Source organism: Ammospiza nelsoni, chromosome 4 (assembly GCF_027579445.1).
Source record: "Ammospiza nelsoni isolate bAmmNel1 chromosome 4, bAmmNel1.pri, whole genome shotgun sequence".
Taxonomy (NCBI): Eukaryota; Metazoa; Chordata; class Aves; order Passeriformes; family Passerellidae; genus Ammospiza; species Ammospiza nelsoni.
This window is the reverse complement of record NC_080636.1, coordinates 60,559,488-60,580,628: the sequence shown is the minus strand read 5'-3', so window position 1 is coordinate 60,580,628 and position 21,141 is coordinate 60,559,488. Positions and strand designations below refer to the sequence as shown.

General features: G+C 40.7%; 1 protein-coding gene across 1 annotated transcript in view; it reads right to left on the bottom strand.

Annotated features, from left to right (window-relative positions):
- LOC132072488 (melanopsin-like) overlaps positions 1–20,895 on the bottom strand; it is a 38,921-nt gene extending 18,026 nt beyond the window's left edge. The window contains 3 exon segments of the mRNA XM_059470845.1: positions 992–1,134; positions 16,333–16,452; positions 20,818–20,895. Of these exon segments, the coding sequence (XP_059326828.1) occupies positions 992–1,134; positions 16,333–16,452; positions 20,818–20,895 (341 nt within the window).
- Positions 20,896–21,141: the final 246 nt, after the last annotated feature.

Here is a 21,141-nt window from a genome sequence, read left to right as displayed (position 1 = left end):
TTCTAGTAAATTCTTGGGTCTCATAACTGTCTGCAAAAACAAGGTAAGAGAGAGTGCAGAGTTCATACATTCCCAGGTGCTAATCTGCCCATGCAGATATTCCTACTTTGACAATTTAATGCTTTTATTACACCAGATGAACCGCACACATTTCAAGAAAAATACAGAGCTTGTGCTGCATTTTAAAAAGTCATGAAGGTACCTACAGTTGTGGGAATTAATTTTCTCTAAATCACATTAGAAGCTGGTTATTCAAAATAACTAATTTATTTGTCTTAAACATTTAAGAATAGGAAACCAATGCTTGGTTCATAACCCCACTGGTGTCTCTAGCATTGTAAGGCTCTGCTGCATCACCACGCATAATGACAGCAAGCAGTGAATGCAGAGGATTTTGAAATCCATCGTCGCATTGTGGGACAGAGGGCAAATGTTTCCCTTTTCCATGAGATTTTTGCATACTCTAGCTGCAGTAGCTTTGGCTACATATTTCTCTGCCAAGAGAGCACACAAACTGACAGAAATCCTATGATCTACCTGAAGTAGGAAATACACTGGTGGCATGAGCTCATTTCATGTAGCAGATTCCCTTCTTGGTCCTTTCAGGACCACTGGGCTCCTGGGAAGTGTGTCACTGTTTGACAAGTATTTGTGCAAATGCTACAGGGTAAGTGAAGAAGTCTACAGCTGCAAGACTGTCATTTCTATCATCAGAAGTATTAAACTATTCTTTAAACTTTCAATTGGAAATTGTTTAGAGAACAATTTTTCTCATTTTATTTGACTCTTTAAACCATCAGGAATTTACACTGAGGTTGTCAATGATGCACAGAGATGTGTTTTCATCCATGTAGGGTTGCCTTCTCCTCTCTTTCCCCTCTTATTTGTTGTCATTAGATTTCACCCTAGTGGAAAGCAATGCAGAAATCTGCACATGGGCACAGGTGAAACTCAACACCATTCAGATCAACCACAAAAGGAATTTTTGTACCTGTAAAATGCGTAGAGGACTAGGAGGTTTCCAATGATGCCAATGGAGCCAATAATGAGCACACACGTTCCTACGGTGTAAAGAACATGGCCAGGAATCTCTGCCTTGGTCACAGTGTGTGACTGGGTACTCATGGTCAAACCCTGAATGGAAAACAGAGGAAAAGGAAAGGTTAACCCATTTGGGACCGTTAGTCCATGGAACACATGCTTAGGCTGTTGGCATTCACTTCCATAGCTCATGCAAATGAAATGCACGCTTCTGAGTTCTTTTCACATCCCTTGTAATCAAGTTTCCCTCAGGTAACTTTCATAATTTTGACAGTAGACACTTATCTTAAGAAAAGAGCAACAGAGAAAGCAGACTGGAAAAGACAACTAAGGAAGTGATGATGATGATGTGAAAAGAGCAAAGAAGCATGAGCATAAAACTCATTCTGGGAAACTGCTGCACTGTGGGGCACAGAGCTGGCTGACAACACAGACTGGCAGCAAGAAATAACTTGTCACAGTTTGGTTTTTTCAGAAACAATGACAACAAATCCCACACTTACAAACATTAAATCCCCTGGTCTCCCCAGGTTCACTGTACACTAACTCAGTGCTACAAAACCTGGGAATTCTCCATGCAGAAGAGAGGAGATGAGAGGTATAATAGCAGCACTAGCATTGCCCGTCCAAGAAAACATACATTAAATAGTCTTGACATCTCCTTCACTGCCCTGTATCTTCAGGATATGAATAGGCTCCCTCTGTATTTTTTTTTTAAAATCAAATTCAGATTTATCACTGGCTACATTCAGCAGCAAGGCAGCCTACAGCTAATTCACTCAGCTCACATTAGCATTAGCAATGAGAAGAGTCCAAATTGCCTCATGGAGATTCTTATTTACCCAGTTACAAGCAGCTAAGCCTCACACTTGCCATCAGAGCTGGAGAGCTGAGTTAAAGGTGTGTGATACCTTTCCACAGCTGGGCACCAGTTTCACTTCACCCCCTTTCCCCGCTGCACAGCCCAGCAATGTGTAGAGTGTGTGATAAGGCTGATTTTGGCCAGTGAGAGAGGAGTTGGGTGACAGAATAGGTTAATATGATAACTATGTGATGATAACCACTTGCAGTATTTAAGCAGCCATTTTTAAAATGATGAGTACACCCTTTCTTTCCCGTTGCTACCTCCTAATCTCCCATACTGCTGCTTCTCCTTTCTGCCTTATATTCCTCACTCATGTGTGAAGTGCACATAGCACAGCTCCCTCCCTGTACAACAGTCCTAGCTGAGGGCATTATCCTCCCAACTCTGCCACTCTCCTGGGGCTTGCCCTGGGGAGGCTGCATTTGGCAATAGGGAGGGCATGGTGAAGTGCACTGCACACCCTGAGCACCCACACAGCAGCAGGTCTGGGGCAGAAATGCTGGCAGCAAAGCTTCCTGGACTGAAGTGATGTAGTAAAAAGTACAAAAGCTATGGCTTCAAAGCAGGAACATCCTTTCAAGCCTTCTCAGTCATCTGACAGACTCTTCTCTTGACAGGATGGCAACTGCCTATATGGCACTTCACCATACAGAGATCACATCACTGTAAAAGTAGGAAGGAATGGAAGAAAGCATCTGCTGATGCTGGTTGCACTGGGGGCCATGACTGTTATTTCCAGTGCTTAGGCAGCAATAAAAAATGCCACCATGTGTAGGATTTACCCTTGAGAAAGGTCGCGTAAGAGCAGGCAGGGCACAGTGAGGTGGCCCAGCAAAGAAAGCAGGCTGTTTGGTGGCACCAGGCAGAGCCAGCACCGTGCTCTCAGAGCAGGGCTGCCTGGGCATGCAAGTTAAGCATGGTAATGTCTCTCCTTCTCTCTCAAACCTATTAATCTTAGCAGGGTGTGTGCACTGAATTGCAACCCTGCCACATTTCTGGCAATGCATATGAAAGAAACTAAACTGTGGAGAAAGGAAAAGGCTTCATTTTTTTCTTCCCTTCCAGCTTATTTATTAGGCATGCCAAGGATTTGATTCTACCTGGAGGTTTATTATATAGAGGGCTATTATATAAATGTAATTCAGAGCAAGTAGTACTTGCCCGTCATATGATTTATGTTTTACTTCAACATATGGGAATTCACTGTTGCAGAAATTCATTTGGGAAATGGACTATGAATTTCACACCCAAAGGTGTCTCACCTTATCTCTGTGCTGAAGAGAAGCTGACTTGAACATTTTGGCCTCGTTTAGTCATTTGCGGGTGGTGAGCTGTGTCAAAAGCTGAAAAATATCTCAACACGACACATTTTTTAACTCAGCTTACAGTTTGCTGGCAATACTGGATGAAATATAAACTATTGATGCTTACAGAGTGGAATCTGGAAAGCAAAAAATAGCAGGGATTACACAGTGCCTTCCATCTCAGTGAGAAGTTAAAGTGGGAGATGTTTACATTACACAAACTTTGGATCTTGTCCCCCAGGGGAGCCCATGAAATGCCATGGCCACTTCTGCCCCAATGTTAATAGCAGTCAGATAACTATCATATCTGAATGGAAAGACAGCTATTCATTCCCTCTGCTGGTGTTACCCTGAGAGAGCAGGATGTGGCAGGCATCCAAGCTGAATGAAATGGGACAAGCTGACAAAGACCAAGAGCAATTTATAACACTGTCCTTTGAATCTGAGAGGGAAAATGTGCACATCTATGCGTGTGTGTGTATAGATATATTTCAACAGAAAACCTCAACTTGGATGAAAAATAATTTCATTAAAGTGGTGGAAAATTTCTAAATAATACAGGCTAAAGCAAAACAAATAGATGTAGGCTAATCAAGGAGAATATATACCTCTATTTACTCACATCATCTATTTCACCAATTTGGCATATTTTCACAATAGAAAAAATTTAAATTTAAAGATTCAAATACTCTTAAAGTTGAGAATTTAAAATCTACTATGGTGAACAAATGCTGCTTTTCTAATACAAACCCATCTTCCATACAGCATAAGACCAGCTGGAGGCAAGTAGCACTATGATCAAGGTTTTAGATATTAATTAAATTTAGGCTTTTTCTCTTTTCCTAGTGTCAACTCTGAGAAACTGGTCTTTTAGCAGTTTTAGTTAACAAGAGAAATACTTGCCAATGTAAATATTTTACCATATAAAGATGAGAGCTAGAAATATAAAAAAGAAATTATAAGCTTTGTGATGAGCTTTGAGCAGAAGCTGGTTTTTGCATATCTTCTCAAAAGCTGTTACTACTCTATGCATTTCTTTTTATACTTTTAGTTTTTCACAACCAGTAAGAATAAAATGAAATCATAGGAGAATATTCCAGACTACCATGAGTATTTTAACCCAAGAAAATTTGAATAACTATTAAAAATCTTTCCAGATAACTTGGTAAGCAGGATGGCAGTTACATACAGCAGGATGCACTCACTATAGACACTGATCTTACTGTGTTATGTCCATATTAGCCTCTCTTAGCACCAAAATTATGTATCAAATGGTCAGTGACAGCTGCCATGAATCAGCAAAAGAATAGTTTGTATTGTGAGGAAGGTCCTGCCTTTTAGGCTTGGTAAAGCACAGATTTTGTATCCATCTCGTGTCACCAAGATATACTGTGCAATACTTTGACTTTATACTTCGGCCTGATCACTTCTATTTTATTAACTCCAAATTTAGACCTCTTGAGAATGCAACAGAAAAAAACTTAATTAAAAGATACTTTGGGAGAAGTTCCCCTTCAGCTGTTTCACACTGCTATGGTGATGTACAGCTGACCTGGGTTCAACACACCTATCTCAACTGTACTTATGGGTGCTCAGTATCATCACAGCCATGCAACGTAGAGTGGCTCCTTCTCTTTAAGGATGTGATTTAACATAATGATAATGAAGGAAGGCATTCCATTTTACTCAATATATGGAATATTTATTGGGTGAACCAAGTTTTCAAGTGCTTATTTGAAATGAGTCCGCCAGTTCATTTTCCCCCCAGACTTGCTTTGCCTCCCTCCATATTTTGGTCCTGGGACAGAATCCTGAGCACTCTGCCGAAGACATATCCATGTCCTGAGTGAGCATTTTAAAGGCACCATCCAGAATGACCTGATTGTTCAGGTCAAAAATCCAAATGTAAACAAGCAGCCCATGAAGATGCCAGCAATTGCATCAGGGCCAGCTCCTGGCATACTTGCCAACCCTGTCCTCACTCTGACTCCTTCTGAATTAATGCTACAACCATTTGCATTTTGACTCTATGAGCTGTTGGAGGACCTGACAACTCACATAAATTATGATGTGGCCTTACCCTTACATATGAAGTGCTATAAAATCAAAACACTGTCACCTACATGGCTGCTTGGAGGGCTTTCCTGGGAGTGTAGCTAATAGATCTTCAGGCAAATGGACAGTAAACAATTAACAGTTGTCCCTCAACTATCTGGCAAAGGAAGCAGGCACCAGATAGAAAAATCAACTTTCTCCCATATTTCTCCCAAAATAAAGATGGAAAACATGAAACAGATGAGCAAAGTCATTCTAAGAAAGCTTTTGTAATTTGATGTTTAGTGATGAAATGACGGCTAAATAATTACAGCCATCTGTTTCTGCTTTTCAGATGTGAAGATGAATAAATAAGACAAAATTAATTATATGCAGAAGAAAAAAAATTGTTGTTAAAAAAGGAGGGCAAGGGCAGGTCTCCATCAAAGGGTAGGGGCAGAAAATGGACTGAAATGGTTGTATGATTGGCATTAGGTGGATGTAGGATTATCCAAAGCTTTATTCACCCTCTGGTTTTGCTCATGGGTGCAAGCTCATCTTGTGGAAATGATTTACACTGAAATGAGCTTAAGGAAGGCCTTGCTTACATGGGGGATTAATGTGCACTAACAAGGAAATAAATTAACATAGCAGCCTCCCTGCATTGAACTGCTGTAGGGATTCACAGCATAGAAGTTTGAATTGCTGTTCAAAATCTTGTCTATACCATTACACCTGAAAATTTTAAAGAAAAATACTAAACAACGCTAGCTATGTTAGCTGAGATGGGAGAAATCCAAGCATGCTAGCTAGCAGATAGTACTTGCCAAGTTCCTTATAATTTCACTGATAGTCCATATAATCCAGGTAATTTGAGTATGAAGCACCATCTGGTTTGAAATTACAACAAAATTTGGTGCTTAATGAAATATCTTGTACTAGGAACTCTTGAACAACAAACAGAAGGTCAAAGCTGTGCAGAGACTATAGCAGAACTAGTGATCTTCAGACATTTTACAAAAGATGGCATATTTAAAATGAAGATTTTTGGAAAATATTGTTAATAACTTTGGGCTTTTAAAAAAGCCCCAAACAAAATCAAAACAACAACTTTGCTTGTTCTAGATGACAGTACTGTGTTCCAAGACCATCCAGTAAGGTCAGATTAATTTGGCCCTTAGAAAGTCAAGTCAAATCGTGATCACCCACATGTGGAGAAGTTGCTTTCCTTATCAGCCTCTGGGTGACAGTCCTCTTCCACACTTGTTCCAGTCAGTTCACATGCCAAAGCCAGGAGCACTCAAACACACATTTACAGCGTGCATTTAATCAAAATGAAAACTGGTTTAGCAAATGGACTTCAATGTGTGTGACTTCCATGCAGTCCATCCAAAAGTCACAAAGAAGAACAGGAACTGCCTGTGTATAACAGGGCAAGGAGCAAAGTCAGGCATCTGCCCCAGACCAGGCAAGTGTTCACATAGACTGTCATTGTAAATTTCTGGGAAAACCTTGAGAAATTTTTTCCTACAATAAAGTATGTATCTAGTTGATTCCATTCCAGCAATTTGCTTCTGGGCTTCTGGCCAGTTGAAACAAAGCACTGGATTTCAGGACTCATTTGTATCCTTGAAATCTCATGTTTAGCATAGCCTCTGCTTTGATGAGATGCTTTCTTTCAGGCCCCTAATATCTGTACTTAAACTTCTTGTAAGCAATCTAATGAGGCATGGCTGGGGATGGCAGCAATAAACATTGACCTCCCGCAAAAAACTCCAAAGAGAAAACCATCAAAACCTCATCAAGTTCTCAATACAAGAATAAATCAGATAGATACTTAAAGCAGGCACACTCAGATTTTTACGTATCCAGCCTAATGAGTCAGTAAAAGCAACAGATATTAATAATTCAGATGTTTTCTAAATTAATGATATATTAAAATGATAACATAGCAACCAGTAGCAAACAATGAGACTAAAAATAATTTAAGTTTTAATATATGTCTGCTAGTTGCAAAGCTCTCAAAGGGCATATTTTCATCTCTCTAGAGAGTGACTAAACTTTAAAATGTAAAGCCCTTTCTGGAAATCACAGAGACATTGCTTTCTAGGTACATCTTCGGCTACATTGCTGAAATTGGTGATAAAAGCTACATTTGTTTATCAGAGCACAAAAGAAAAAAAAAAAAATCCAACCCCAAATATCAGCCCAGCTGAAAAACAAACTTGTCTTCCAGCTCGTGTGCTCTCTGCATGGCTTGAGCAGGGATTGGCAAAAAAGAGGGATTACCCAATGTTCTGCAAGTTTTTTTTATGGAGCATGCCTGCACAGCCAGCCTTACTTTGTGGGAAAGACCTGGCAAATAATTAGCACTTGGTTTCCTCTCCTGAATCCATGCCACTAGAATCAAACCTTGAGGCAATGGACTTTAATTTCAAGACCTGAAAATTTTAAGCCAAGGTACCAAAGGCATGTTTCCTGAGAACATTTCTGTCCCAGTATTAGTGCACTTGTATAATCCACACAGATAACATTAACGAGGCCTTCACAACATTTTCTTCTACAGAAACTTTATGTTCTATTTAAATGCATCCAGTTCTAGTCTTAAACATAAAAGAAACAAATTCTATCATGGCTTACAAAATTTTGAAAAACAAGCAAATAGAAACCCACTACCAGAAGCTGCTCACACTCAATTGAGTTGGGGGCTCAGTCCATCTTTCCCCTGTCATCTCTCACAGGCTTGCATGCCAGCACAGACAGTTCCTTAATGTGACCCCTGAGACACTCACCACATTGTGCCCTTGGCCATAAATGACATCAAAACTATCTGATGCTCTGTCCAAATGCACCTCAAATCCCAGCCCAAGCCGTACATGCTCGGGCAGGCAGCACACTGAACAAATCTAATCAATGCTGACATTGCATCAAAATTAGCTGGACGATCACAGTTCAGTGCATATTTGTTTGGCCACCAGGGAACAGATGACTGCTAGCACAGTGCAACAACAAAGCAGCAGGCAGAAATCTCAGGACATATATATATTTTATAGCCTTGGAGCATGTTAGTTAAAAACATGGGTGGTCAGAACATGATATGTTGGTTAAGTCCTTCAATATAAGAAATTTAGCAGTCATCAGCAGGCAGAAGGTACAGCAAATATTTGTTTTAATCTTACTATGTAGCATATTTTCATACATTATTTTTCTCCTTCTGAGCATCCTGCTGCTAACTGCAGTTCTTTAATAATCACATAAAATTCACCTAAAAAAGAAATCTCATTGTTCTATGCTTGCCACCTGGGGGTGAGAGTGTTTTGACCTCACTTAGCTCTGTAACCCTTGGGTATAACTTGGGCTCTTCACCTGAGCTCATCTCCCTCCTCTGCCTCTTTTGAGCTCTTGTATCTCATCCTGCTCTGGTTCATCCCATCCTATCTCAGCATCAACAGATGATTGCTGTTCCCATTTCATCAGCCACAGAGGCCTTGTACCAGGATGCTGCTGCAGCCTGCCCACCACATGTCAAAAGCCATTTGATCAGCTGCCACAGCTGACAAGGCAATGTCACAGCACCCATGGTGAGCCTGGCACAATCCCTCTCCCACTCTATCAGCCCCAGAAGCACGAGCTCAACTCCCATGTGAGGCTCACGTTACTGGATTTAACAGAAGTACATGGTGAAATATCTGCCTGTCCACAGCTGTTGGCAACACACAAATTCTGATCTCTGCCAGTGGTTTCTGAGCTCTGCTCTGAGGTTTCAACATGAACTCTGGCTTTTGGACAGATGGATTTTTATATTTTAATTTAAAAAAATAAAATTTCTTCTTTACTATTGACAGCTGAAAGCACATCCTTCACCAGCTACCTCTGGCCTTATGCACCTTGTCTAGATATTAGCAGGCTTTTCATTCCACTGTTCAGCTTCTTGGGGAGACCCCCTCAACTGCTACTAGAAGATTTGTGCATGGAAACTGGTCTGAGAAAAGTGCCCTGCAGTTTAAAAAGATCCCAGGAAATATTGTGCTTATTTTTAAGGATCATGGAAAAAAAATCCCATCAGCTGATATTGACTTTTCAAAGGCTGATTACAAAATGAAAGCACATCCCAATAAATCAGCTAAGGCAAGATGTTAACAACTTTTACTAGTCCTGTATGGTGTTTCTAATGCTACTTTTTTAAAATACAAACCGCTAATTATTTTCACCAATGTGGTCATTTGGGTCCTGTTGGATTCTCTGCTCTAGAATTCTTCTGTCACCTATGAAGAACTGTGGTGAATGATGAAGGAAATACAATACTATAATAATAGTAGAATTACACTTCTTTAGCTACATTACAATGAAGCTTTTTTACAATTTTTACTGGCTATGCATAAAGAACTGTAGATTTCCCTCTCTACTTTTTACTATTTATTAAAAAACCACTTCTTCTGCAGGAAATATTCTTAGCTGAAGGTCTGAAACCAGAGACATTCTTCACCAACCAGGGTAATTTTTATACTTCAAAAAGAAATTTTGGTCACGGGTAGCATGGATGAGAGTGGAGGGCAACCCAACTTCTTGATGCCATTTGGTCATTCTATCATGTACATCTGGGAACATGAAAACTGCTAAAAGTAGTCAGATCAGAGCCCCACGTCTCCTGTGTCTCACACCTGGCAGTCTAGCAACAGATTTAAGAGGAAGAACATGGGGAATAGAACAAGTGAACACTGTTAATCTGCTAACTTCAAGCACATGTATGATTTTAGTACAAACACTATAGCATTCAGTTTCTGTTTAGATCAAAGAACTGTCTGATCACTCTAAGCTGAGGATTATTCCATATTACATCTGCTTGTGTCTGTTTAATATCCCTCTGTGCATGGAAGGTGGAGTGTGCAGAAGGCAGAGCCAGACACTTCCCAGAGGTGCACAGGGAAAGAACATAAAGAATGTCAAAACGCTGAAGTGAGCTGTGCTTGTGAAGTCCTTCCACCTGCTCCAACCACCCTTCCAACATAAAATATTCCATAAAGCCAGCAATAAGACCTTCAAAATTCACAGTTAATAGATAAGGGTTAAAGCCATAAGTGAAATGAAATATGACTTCAATTACTTGAGGACATGTATTCTCTCAGTAAATTGAAAATCTTCCTACCTACCTTCTGTTACTTTCACAGGAAACTGGGGACATAAAGAGCCAAGTGAACCTAAATGCTGTTTTATACCAGAGACTTTAGATGCTTTCAACTGATAATCTCTGCAGAGACAATATTTCTTGCATGGAGAGGCTGCAGTTAAGCGCTCCACTTTATTTGCAACTCTTTTTGCTACTGTGCCTTTAAATCCCACATTAAGAGAATGATTTCCAGAGGTCTTAGGCACTTCACACCTATTGATTGCACTGCTGGCAAAACACCTACTGCTTTCCCGAGGTGCTGAAAACACTTCCTGGTGTTTATCTGCACTGTTAGGTGCCTAAGCATCCCAAAAATCCACCTTTAAGGTGTTTCATGATTAATTTTAGAGAATCTCACTGGATCACTGATACAATCTTAAGTCCAATGGCCTAAGGCATTTTAGTCTGACAAATTCCCACTAGACACTCAGCATAAAGCATCTAGCCACCACAGGTAATGGAGATAATCAAGATGACTGGGAAGAGAGAATTGCTACTGGGTGAAATATGTTCAAGGAGACCAACCTCATCATCAAAAGGCAAATCTTTATTCCCACATGAAACCTTCTGGCAGCAGCACAACCACCCTTAACTCTCTAAAACAAGAGTAAAACTCTCATCCAGGAAGGAGGTCATTGCTCTTCAAGTCCTATGGAGGCTGAAGAACTTACACATTTCTTGTGGATTTAGCATTGCTAAAGGAAGAGAGACCAATGTCTCCAAATGAACAAGTGAAATTGGCTGCTCCACTTACAATTAGAAATCTACTGCAGCACTGAGGACATTTCAAAGATTGAAGCAACACTTGCAAACTAATACAAAACAAAAATATGAGCATAATTAGAGATAAATTACAGCAAACAAAAGACTTTTAGATTTCTAAAGCACTAAACTAACAAAGCATAAATTGACACATTTGATGGAAATAGGTGTGTATAGTATAAGTAATGTCTGTATCTCAGAAAATTATCTCATGGCTGTGCTTGTCCTGGGAGAAGAAACAATATCTTACTCAGAAGCAAGCAACTGGTTAGGAGAAGCATCAAGACAATTTTGATTCAACAGTGAAGGAAGCTTCATCCTTTCTCTCTCCACTGCACTGTCTAACCCACTGAAAATAGGGATGATGCAGTTATTGTAATGTAGTCCCTTGTTTTAATTCTACAATCCACTTTTCATGACTCTACAAAAACTAACAAAAATTTTAGCACATCTATGTTAGGAAACATCATCTTCCTCTCACCCTCATGATAATCTCTGGATATGGGGTAGATTTTGAAGCATCTCCTACATTGCTTCTGCAATATCAGCTGGGAATCAGGATGAAGTATCAGAACAGAAAGTCTCAGCACAAGGCAGCTCCCTTTTCTGAGTTAAGAAGATAAGTGCCATTTACAGAAAAGAACACTTATGTTAAAAAAACATATAAAAAACTTTATGTTATAAAGAATGTAAAAAAGCCAGCAAAGTAGTATGCATCAGAGAATCTCAAAAAACAAACAGAAGTCTAACAAAGCACCGTGTCTGCCTCAAGACATGTCCACGCTAGATTTGAGTTCACACTGGACCTTCCTTTGTCCATCCAACTCTGGAAAAGCATCACATTAAAGAGCATCTCTCAATGGAAAAACAGCTAAAGGAACAATTTGCCACAACTGCTGCAGGGGTAAGAGATATTCAAGTTTTCTCCAAGAGTAAAAGCCCACTGAACACAAATAGTTACTATTAGTTGCAAAATTGCATTGAACTTCAGCAAGCTTGTTGCTGTTAGTTTTGTGGTATCAAACACTGAGCTAATGACAGAGTGCAAAGCAATTTGACAACTATTGATTCTAAATACAAAGTAATTCTGTTACAAATGGGTTATTTAAATTTTTTAAGCATTACCCAGAACATCAGACTGCTACATCCTGTGCTGTGGAGGAGGGATGGCAAACACTGCAGATCTTGCAACCCTCCAGCATTTGAGCCATACTGCCTTCCCTCACCAGCTGCTCGAGGAGTAACTGACTGGCACTTACCTACAGCAGTGCCACTGGAGCTTTCCAAAGTGCCAGCACTGACTCATTAAGAGTCTCCCTGGTGCTCCTGAAGTCACCTTCATTTGCTATCACTCAACTGGTGTGCAATGGTCTCTGCAGCACCATGAAGGGTGGGACCTCTAATGACAGCGACTGCATGGGGACAACAACACTGCACATTTCTAAGTCATGTTGACCCTTTCCCTATCATAGTAAAGTCAATTACATCATTTGAGTACTTGCACGAGTTTCAGTACAGAAATTGTAGCAAAAGATACCAGGTATATAAGAAACTATGCACATTATTCTTTCTCAACAAAAGGCAAGTAATTTATTGAGCACTGCATTATTGGTTGCACAAAGTTAAATGAAAGTACTTTGTCCTTTTTTTAATTCAAACCCAAACAAATTTCCTTCTCACTTGAGATCAAGTTCTTTTTTAGGCATTGCTAACTTTGCAAAGCACAAAGTAAGCTCTTTCCTGTTGCTTTAGGAGGCTTAGATTAACTGGAGCAGTTTAAATGTTGCCCTTTATGTCATGCAGCCAGCAAGGACTTGGTTTCACCTACTCAGTCATTTCACTGGCAGCACAGCTGTGCTGATGGCAGTCAGTCCAGAGGGATCAGCAAAAATTATAACAGTCCATCTCCCTATTTCTTGGGCATTCTGCTTAGGGTATGTTTAAACTTTGCAAATGCTGTCAACTGAAGCTGCTGATACCATCACCCCGTGTGCCTGGGCTGCTGTCAGCAGGATCAGCTGCTGACTCCCAGCTCAGCCCTCACTATAACAGGCTGGCCCAGGCACACAGGGTGATCCAGCTGCACAGCAGCCCCAGGCTGCATCCTTGAATCGTGCCCTGCATTCTGCATGCGCCCCATCACATGTTCAGGCACTGACTGCCACCTGCACCAGGCACTTCTGACTGCTGACTTATTTACCTGCCAAGCACGCTTTCAAGCCCCAGTGCCTACCAAAGCTGCATATGAAGTCTGACCAATATATTTTTATTTAAACCTTTCCTAGGGTGGCTGTCCTCATCACAGAATTTATAAAGAGTGTCTAGCAGCCTGCAACCAATTTATGCAAGTCAGCCTGGTGCTTTCTCTCAGCTGCATTATGAGTAGCTACTTAAATTCCTTTGCACCTATACACTAAGACTTCCTGCTTTTAAGGACTGAGAGAGTTTGACTTGTACTGCAGCTGCAATGTCTTGCAACTCCATGTTTCTATTAAGTTTGAATAACTTTGAAATTCTCTTGTAACATTGATACCAAAGGCTGAATCATCTCATGCAGCAACACTGCTTTGTCATGCCCTGGGGGTTTAGGATTGTGACCAGCCTCGATTAACCACCTACAACAATATGCAGACACACGTCTCTACCCTGGGTCCTGTTTGTGCACTGAATTCTGCTTCCCAACTGCTTAGCCAGGACCTGCTGGACTAAGCAGATCATCTTCAGCAACCACCTCTCTTCTCCAGGCTGGCACCTGAGGGCATTGGAAACACAGGACATCCTAAGGGAGGATAATTTGCCTTTCAAGGCAGCCAAACAAAGTCAACCAAATTTCAACTTCAGATCCCTTGATCAACTTACTTGTTGCACATACGCATGATTTTGCACAGCTAAGTTTGTGACAAGAGAAAGCAATACAGGATGTGAATTAATTGAAAATTTGGTGAGTATATAATGACAGGGAATAAAACTTGGATTTCCTCGGAAACTTTAGAGAAAATTTAAGAGCAAAATGGGTCACTGCAGTAAAGAAGGGATTAAAAAGACCAACTGAAAATTAAGACCTTTAGCAGTGCCAGAACACAATATTGGTAAATAATTTGCAGTTATGAGTTATATACTCAAATTCCTTTTCATTTGTCACTTATTTATTACTTTAAACGACTCTGTAAAAAGCTTGCTCCAACTTTTTGTCTCACTTATTCCAGGACCTGTTGCAATCAAACAAAATCCACAGCTTCCCTCCCAGCTGCAGTTTCTCCCACAGCATTCCTTTTCTGTTCCACTCTTCAGACTAGAAACAAATATTCCTCATAGACTTCTTTGAATGCCAGGGCTAGGTTGGCTAATAAAACGAAGTCCACACAAGTTAGCAAAGATTTAGCAGTAAATTTCTGTACTAAAATCTCTACAAAATATTGTAATGGTATAAGGTCAGGGTATACTGGGGTAGGGCTGTATGAGGACAGCCCTATCCCAGTATACACAAATTCTTTATATTTAGCTTGCTGACTTATCTCAGTCTTCTGCCTCAAATCATCATAACTAATTTTTAATGCACAACAAAATCCTCTTTTCATTATGAATGTCTTCAAATAATCCTAGCTTAATGTATAAACTATTGACAAGCCTTTCTACAGCACTTCATTTAGGTCACTTTACATTCTATTAATATGTTCCACAAAAGGATAACAGCTCTGAAATCTGCTTTAGGACTTCATTCATATTTCCTTTTTCATAAAAATGTTCCTGCTATTATGGATCAGAGCCAATAAGGTTTAATCAGTCAGCTCTTGATGATGCAACAAATACCATCGTAAGCAACCTCCTGCTACACCAACCCCTTGCACAACCACTTCTCCCATCAGCCAAGACTACAAATCAGTCCTAAAAATCTAAACAAAACAGCACAAAGAAAATAGATAAACACACACACACAGAAAATAAATATAAAAATTCACATTAAAACAACTTCAGTGAGATTTTCCTTTTAAAGAAGGAGCAATCCATTTAAATTATTCCTTAGAAATCGAAGCAGAAGAGAAATGCCCCGTCCCCTCCTCCCTGCCCAGCTCCCACTGCCTGAAGCCTTCCTCCTGGCACGTACTTTTTGGGTTCAGCCGAAAACATTTCCCTCCCCTGCGCACATCTGCTCTGTGCAGGGCTGCCGAGCTGCGCCTCATCCTGAGGAGCGCTGGAAATCCCAGGCTTTAAAAAGCCGCTCGCAAGCCCCTCCTGGGCTGCCAGCTCCGGCAGCGATCGAAGCGCAGCATCGCCCCCAGCAAGCCACCCGACCCGTCAGTCACCCTCACTGGCCACACCACCGCTGCTCCAATGCAGCGTGCAAACAGATGACTTGAAACAAACAAATAAACAAACCCTATCCACACCCAAATACCTCACAATTCAAAAAATAATACATATATATATACTCATACACACACTCATATATATGTGTGTTCATATATATACATATACGTGTATATATGTGTGTGCATATATTTCTAAATATATACATATATTTCTAAAACAGATGGGCAGCCAGAGGAGCTCGTTTCCAGGGCAGCCCAGCTCATCCTGGCAGCACTGGAGCCCCTCTGGTGCCACCACCAAGGCTGGGCACCCTTTGAGAGTCAGTCCCTGAGGCTGTGCCTGCTGCCCTGCAGTCCCGGGCAGGCAGCCTGGGATTTCTCTGGCGCCAACTCATGCCCCTGGCCTCTTATGGTTATGCTGGAAGGAGCCTGGCTTTGCCTTCCCTGGAACCCTTCTTTAGGTGCCTGGAAACAGCAGCTGGGCACCCCTCACCACCCCTCTTCTCCCACTCTCTACTGGCTGGCCAAACCTGGCTCCAGCTTTCCCTTTGCAAAGCTTTCTCTGTGCTCCATCCCCACAGCCCATGAGCCCCCTTGGCCAGCTTAGGGTGGCTCTGCCCTGCTGCACAAGTGAGCAGCAACATGCCTAAGCCATAGCTGGGTTTCTTGCAAGGATGTCAAGAAACAAGGTATCAAACAGAGCCACTTCCCAGCAACTCCGCCTGCAGTTACCAAAACTTCATTTGCAGAATTATGCCTTAACATTCAAGCATTTCCTGTCATAGAAGTGCTTGAATAGCCACAGAAAGTTTACTGAGCAGCAGTGAATGGGTCACAGGAATTTCTTACCTCACATGAACTTGTTGGTGTCATGGTGGTAAAGTTGAGCATTTCAGAGGCACTGGAACATGATGGAAAGAGCAGGGATCTGACATCAGGTATGTTCTTTGAGAAGCCCTCTCTTGCACTCTGGCCAGAAAGAGATCAGAAAAGTAGTTATATTTCTATCCCTGTATCATTTTTATTTTCAATGTATTAATATTTTCCACATACTTGGTTTCAGTGTTCCCCTTTTAAAAGGGGAATGGAAAGGATGTGTGAGAATGAGTTTTACCTGAAAAAAAAAAAAAAAAAAATCCAAAGTAGCAGAGAAAGGAGGTAGAAACTATAATTTAAGCAAAGTTCAAGAAACTTATATGGCCCCTCCTCCACCATTCAGAGCATGACAATAGTCACAGCTCCTCAGGAGAATCTTAAAACTATTTCTGCCCACAGATTAACCCTTTTAACTGATGATTTTAAAGATAGTAGAAACTGAACTACAGATATAAAATTCACAAGAATGGTGAACATATACCACATGGATAATCTGCAAATGCTGGAGAATACTGCTGAAATCCCTAGACTGGAGACCTAGATTTCAAAACAAAATTTACTTTGGCATTTAATAGACCAAAGACAAGATGAATATGTTAGACTATAATGGACAGTCAGCCGGAACAGAAAAAAAACTCAAATCTATTTGGTGAAAACACAGTATAGTGTTATGCATTGCATTATAAAAGTCAAATTATGGCGTCATTGTCATGCATTATTTAGACACCAGTACTGTTTGTTGGTCATTATTACTTCATCCTTGGGGTTCATTCCCTCCTGAACTACCTTGCTTCCATTCCATCATTTGACCTGAGAGGTTCTCCTTCCCTGCTCTGAAGATGCCCAGTTGTTAGCTGTATCTTTCAGTCAGTTGTATGTTGGCTTTACCTTTTAGGTGCACCTCTTGACCTGATCCCTGTCATCTGCTGGCTGTAGATCTGTTTGGGAGTGAACTTCACTTCTTTCCATAACTTTATATGCTCCAAGTTCAAATCCACCAAGTGACACGTACATTTAATATTGTTACAGTTACATTTTTTGGTTACCTTACAACTTTTTCCATAAATATTGCCTTTCAGAGGAAAATCTATACACAATATTGGAGCTAATATATATATCAGTGATAGTTTTAGAACCTGATGATTCATAATTTGTTGGCTAATATTGTTTCTTATCTCCAATGTGGTTTAAATTTTCTGTAAGGTAACAGAGATCACACAAGAAATTATGTAACTCTAGTATCTATCTAACCCTACTATCTATATTATCTATTCCCATATATCTATTATCATGCCCTCTAACATGCACAGGAGGGTTCCTTTTTTCCCTTTCCTTACAGAAGTAGATAAAATACTAGAAATGCCACTCTCTGAAACCTGAGACCTGAAAAACTGCTCAGATGTTCTTTCTAAGGAAATGCTTTCTTTGCTCATTTTGTTCACTCCCATGTCTGCAAGCTGGAGCTGAAACTTCTCTGAAGACAAGCCAACTACATGCAATACCTCACATAGCTGGATCAAACTGAACCCTATCTTCTGTGAGATATTCTGATTAAAGCTAAGAATTGGATGCCAAGGGACAAGTTAAATGCCAACTAAAGCAAACTTCTTGACACTTCAGATTTGTTTAGACTGACAGGTTCTTGACTGACAATTTAAGTTGGCTCCATGAATGACAGTGTTTAGGTACAACTAAACCTCCAGCCAGGGGATTACTGAATTCCTGTCCCACACATCTCTCTTTCCTGCTTTCACATCAAGATTAGTTTTTCATTAGGTCTTCGTATTTCAGCTGTTTGTAATTAATGCTAGGACATGGGAAAATACAGTAAACCAATCAAGTGAGTACAACCAGACAAAGTGTTTGGACTCACTGGGCTTTATGAACTTCACTTGCATGCTTAAACTCATTGCATGTTTAAATAAAAGCAATGAAAAATCAGTATCTTAAAACTAGTCACAGAAAACAGATTGCTCAAGTAACTGGAGAAACAGGTAAGGGAAATAACTGCCAAACAAAAGGTCAGATAAAATGCCTGAGACACACTCAAGATCCAGGTGCTAAGTGGTAGCAGTTCTGTGTGCAGATTTAAAGGAACCAACCAAACATTGAACAAAATGCAGGAAAGAAGTATCTGTAGTTGTTTGGAGGTTTTTTTAGGAAAACAGAGCAGAGTGCTTTTGGATGAGTAATAGCACTTTACATTTCTATGACACCTTTCAGCCCTCAGGCTCCCAATGCAGTCGGCAAATTTAACAAATTGAAGGACCTTGTCCTCTGTACACTGGAATCATTTTATCTGTCACCAAAGGCATCCCTGGTGGAGCAAAAAGCAGTATTTGTTTAACAGGTTAGATCTATTGTGACAAACACCACACTTCAGCAAAGCCACAGGGAGAGGATAATTGTCAACAGCTGGAATTAGTGCTGAATCCTGGATTAATCAGTTGTTAGAAGAAGTCTGCTAGTATTTCTCCAGTTACCACTGGTGATGATGACTTTACCACAGATCTTGCAAAGCTGCCATGCCCAGGGCAGGCTGTCTCATGACCCAGCTCCTCTGGGCACCTGCCTCAGCATGAGGTGCCTTCACAGGCCACAGTCCCTCTCCTTGCAACACTTGGGTGTTATATTCACCAGACAGAGTGAGAGCAGAGAGAGACTGTAAACATCCAGGCACGAAAACAGACCCAGTGGTCAATCAAGAGATGCTGCACACTGAGAAATGTGGAATCATAGAACAGTTCAAGTTTGAAGAGACCTTTAGAGGTGCAATTAGCAGGGACATCTTCAACTAGATCAGAGGCCCTTGAATGTTTCCAGGTGATTCATCACCTCTCTGGGAAACCTGTTCTAGTGCTTTACCAACTCTCATCATAAAAAACCTTTTTCTTATATGTAATCTAAACCAATCACCTTTTAATTGATTTAAACAGTCAATTTTGATCTAAGCCAAGGTCATCTTTCCTTCACTGCAGCTGTATTTCTGGAAACACAAAGTGTCAAAGGTGTTTCACACACAGACTGTCCATATATGCTGCTTCCTAAGGCACATGGGAATGTCAACAGCCTGACCAGCTCCTTGGAAATCTCTGAACATTGAGATTAGCAAAGCAGGCTAAATTCAGTTACAGACTACTATGTATAATGGCAAAAGGAGAAGAATTGCACTGAAAAGCTTCTCCAGGCTTCAGATTCAGTGGGATGGGAGTGAGCTTCACATTGCCCCTTGTCTCACAGTCACATCAGGGATCTCAGTCCTCCTTCTGTCCACCAATGGCTACTGATGATACACTTATGGCTACTGATGCTCTGATTACTGAAGAACAAAACACAAGGTCAGTACAGCATGATTATTAAAAAACTATACACAAAACAACAAAAACTGAAAGAAAAAAGTTCAATGAAAACTAAACACATGGCCAGTGAACCTGCACATTCTAGCTTTAAAAAGAAAAGAAATAACATAGAAACCCCTTTCCAGATGTGCTGTAGGACCAAAAGACTGTCAAAGTCTGATGGGTAATCCACAGTCACATGTTCATTTTGGGATGGAAGAGAGGCATGTTTGGAAATGTGTTTGGAGCTATTAAGTAACCAACAGTGAAATAAAAAGTGGGAAAATAATCATATGCCAAGGAGCAAAATGGATTTATGCAACAGTTCATATTTTTCACTGTTTTAAAAATAGCCAGAAAGTTGATCCAGGAATTATTCTTGGGACTGTTATAAGCTGCTGTGCAAACACTCAATGCCATCCTGCTGAGCTTCTGACAAGTCTAAAAAGTCTCACATATTTCACATGGCAGCTGAAATATTTTAATTGCAAAGAAAAACAAAGTGTTAGCATGGATCAGGCCAGCTGAGTGTGAATGAATCAACTGTAGAAACTTTAGGGCTTGGAAAAACTCAAGCTCCTTGGTGAAGTGCTTCTCAGGTAGGGCTATCAGTTTTTCAAATACTGAACTTCTACAGTATAATCTAAGCTTTAGGATATGAATGCAGTCAGTTACCATCAAGGCATGGGTTAGACTTAATCACAGAATTAGAATGCAAATCTCTCAGTTGCAGTTTTTGGGGGACAAAGAAGACCCAACAATGCTTATCTAGGACACATCTTTTGCACAGGTCACTCCCTAGCAAAAATGTAAACCTGTACAAGCTTGACTGTTCACTTCTCCTCCCCCACTAACAGAGCACATGCCAATGGCAGTGATTAATTGGGCATTTCTCTTTTCTTTCTCCTTCACCTCTGCCAAGCCTAGAGAAGTTTTGCTTGCTTTCATCCTGAGAGTGAGAAGCTGAAGGTACCTGAGGTGGTGGTCCCTGTATGAACAGGGGCTTCAGCATAATTCCTATCCCCTTCCCTCACTGAGGCTGATATCTCTCCTATTGCCTTTTTCCACCAGCAGCAATGAGTTACCAGGACTCAGACACAACTTTTCATCCCAGGCTTACCCTTTTCCAGGGTCCTTCCCATGGAAAGAACAACCCAGTCAAGATCCATATCCAATCTCATTCCTCAGTTGAAGACATCCATTTTCTCAGGTACAGGAAAGGATTTTTAGCCATGGCTTATCATTTTCATGGCCTTTGAAGCTCCTGCTAGGAGAGGGTCCTCAGCACCAAGGCACAGCCAAGGAATGTTTTCTCTGCTGGAGACACAAAATGGCAGGGGAAGAAATGCAACTGTCCAATGACCTGAGGGAATAATTCAACTTCATAATGCTCTGGGGAGACATGCACCTTGGGCACAGAGGTCTGAGCTCTTATTTACCACTC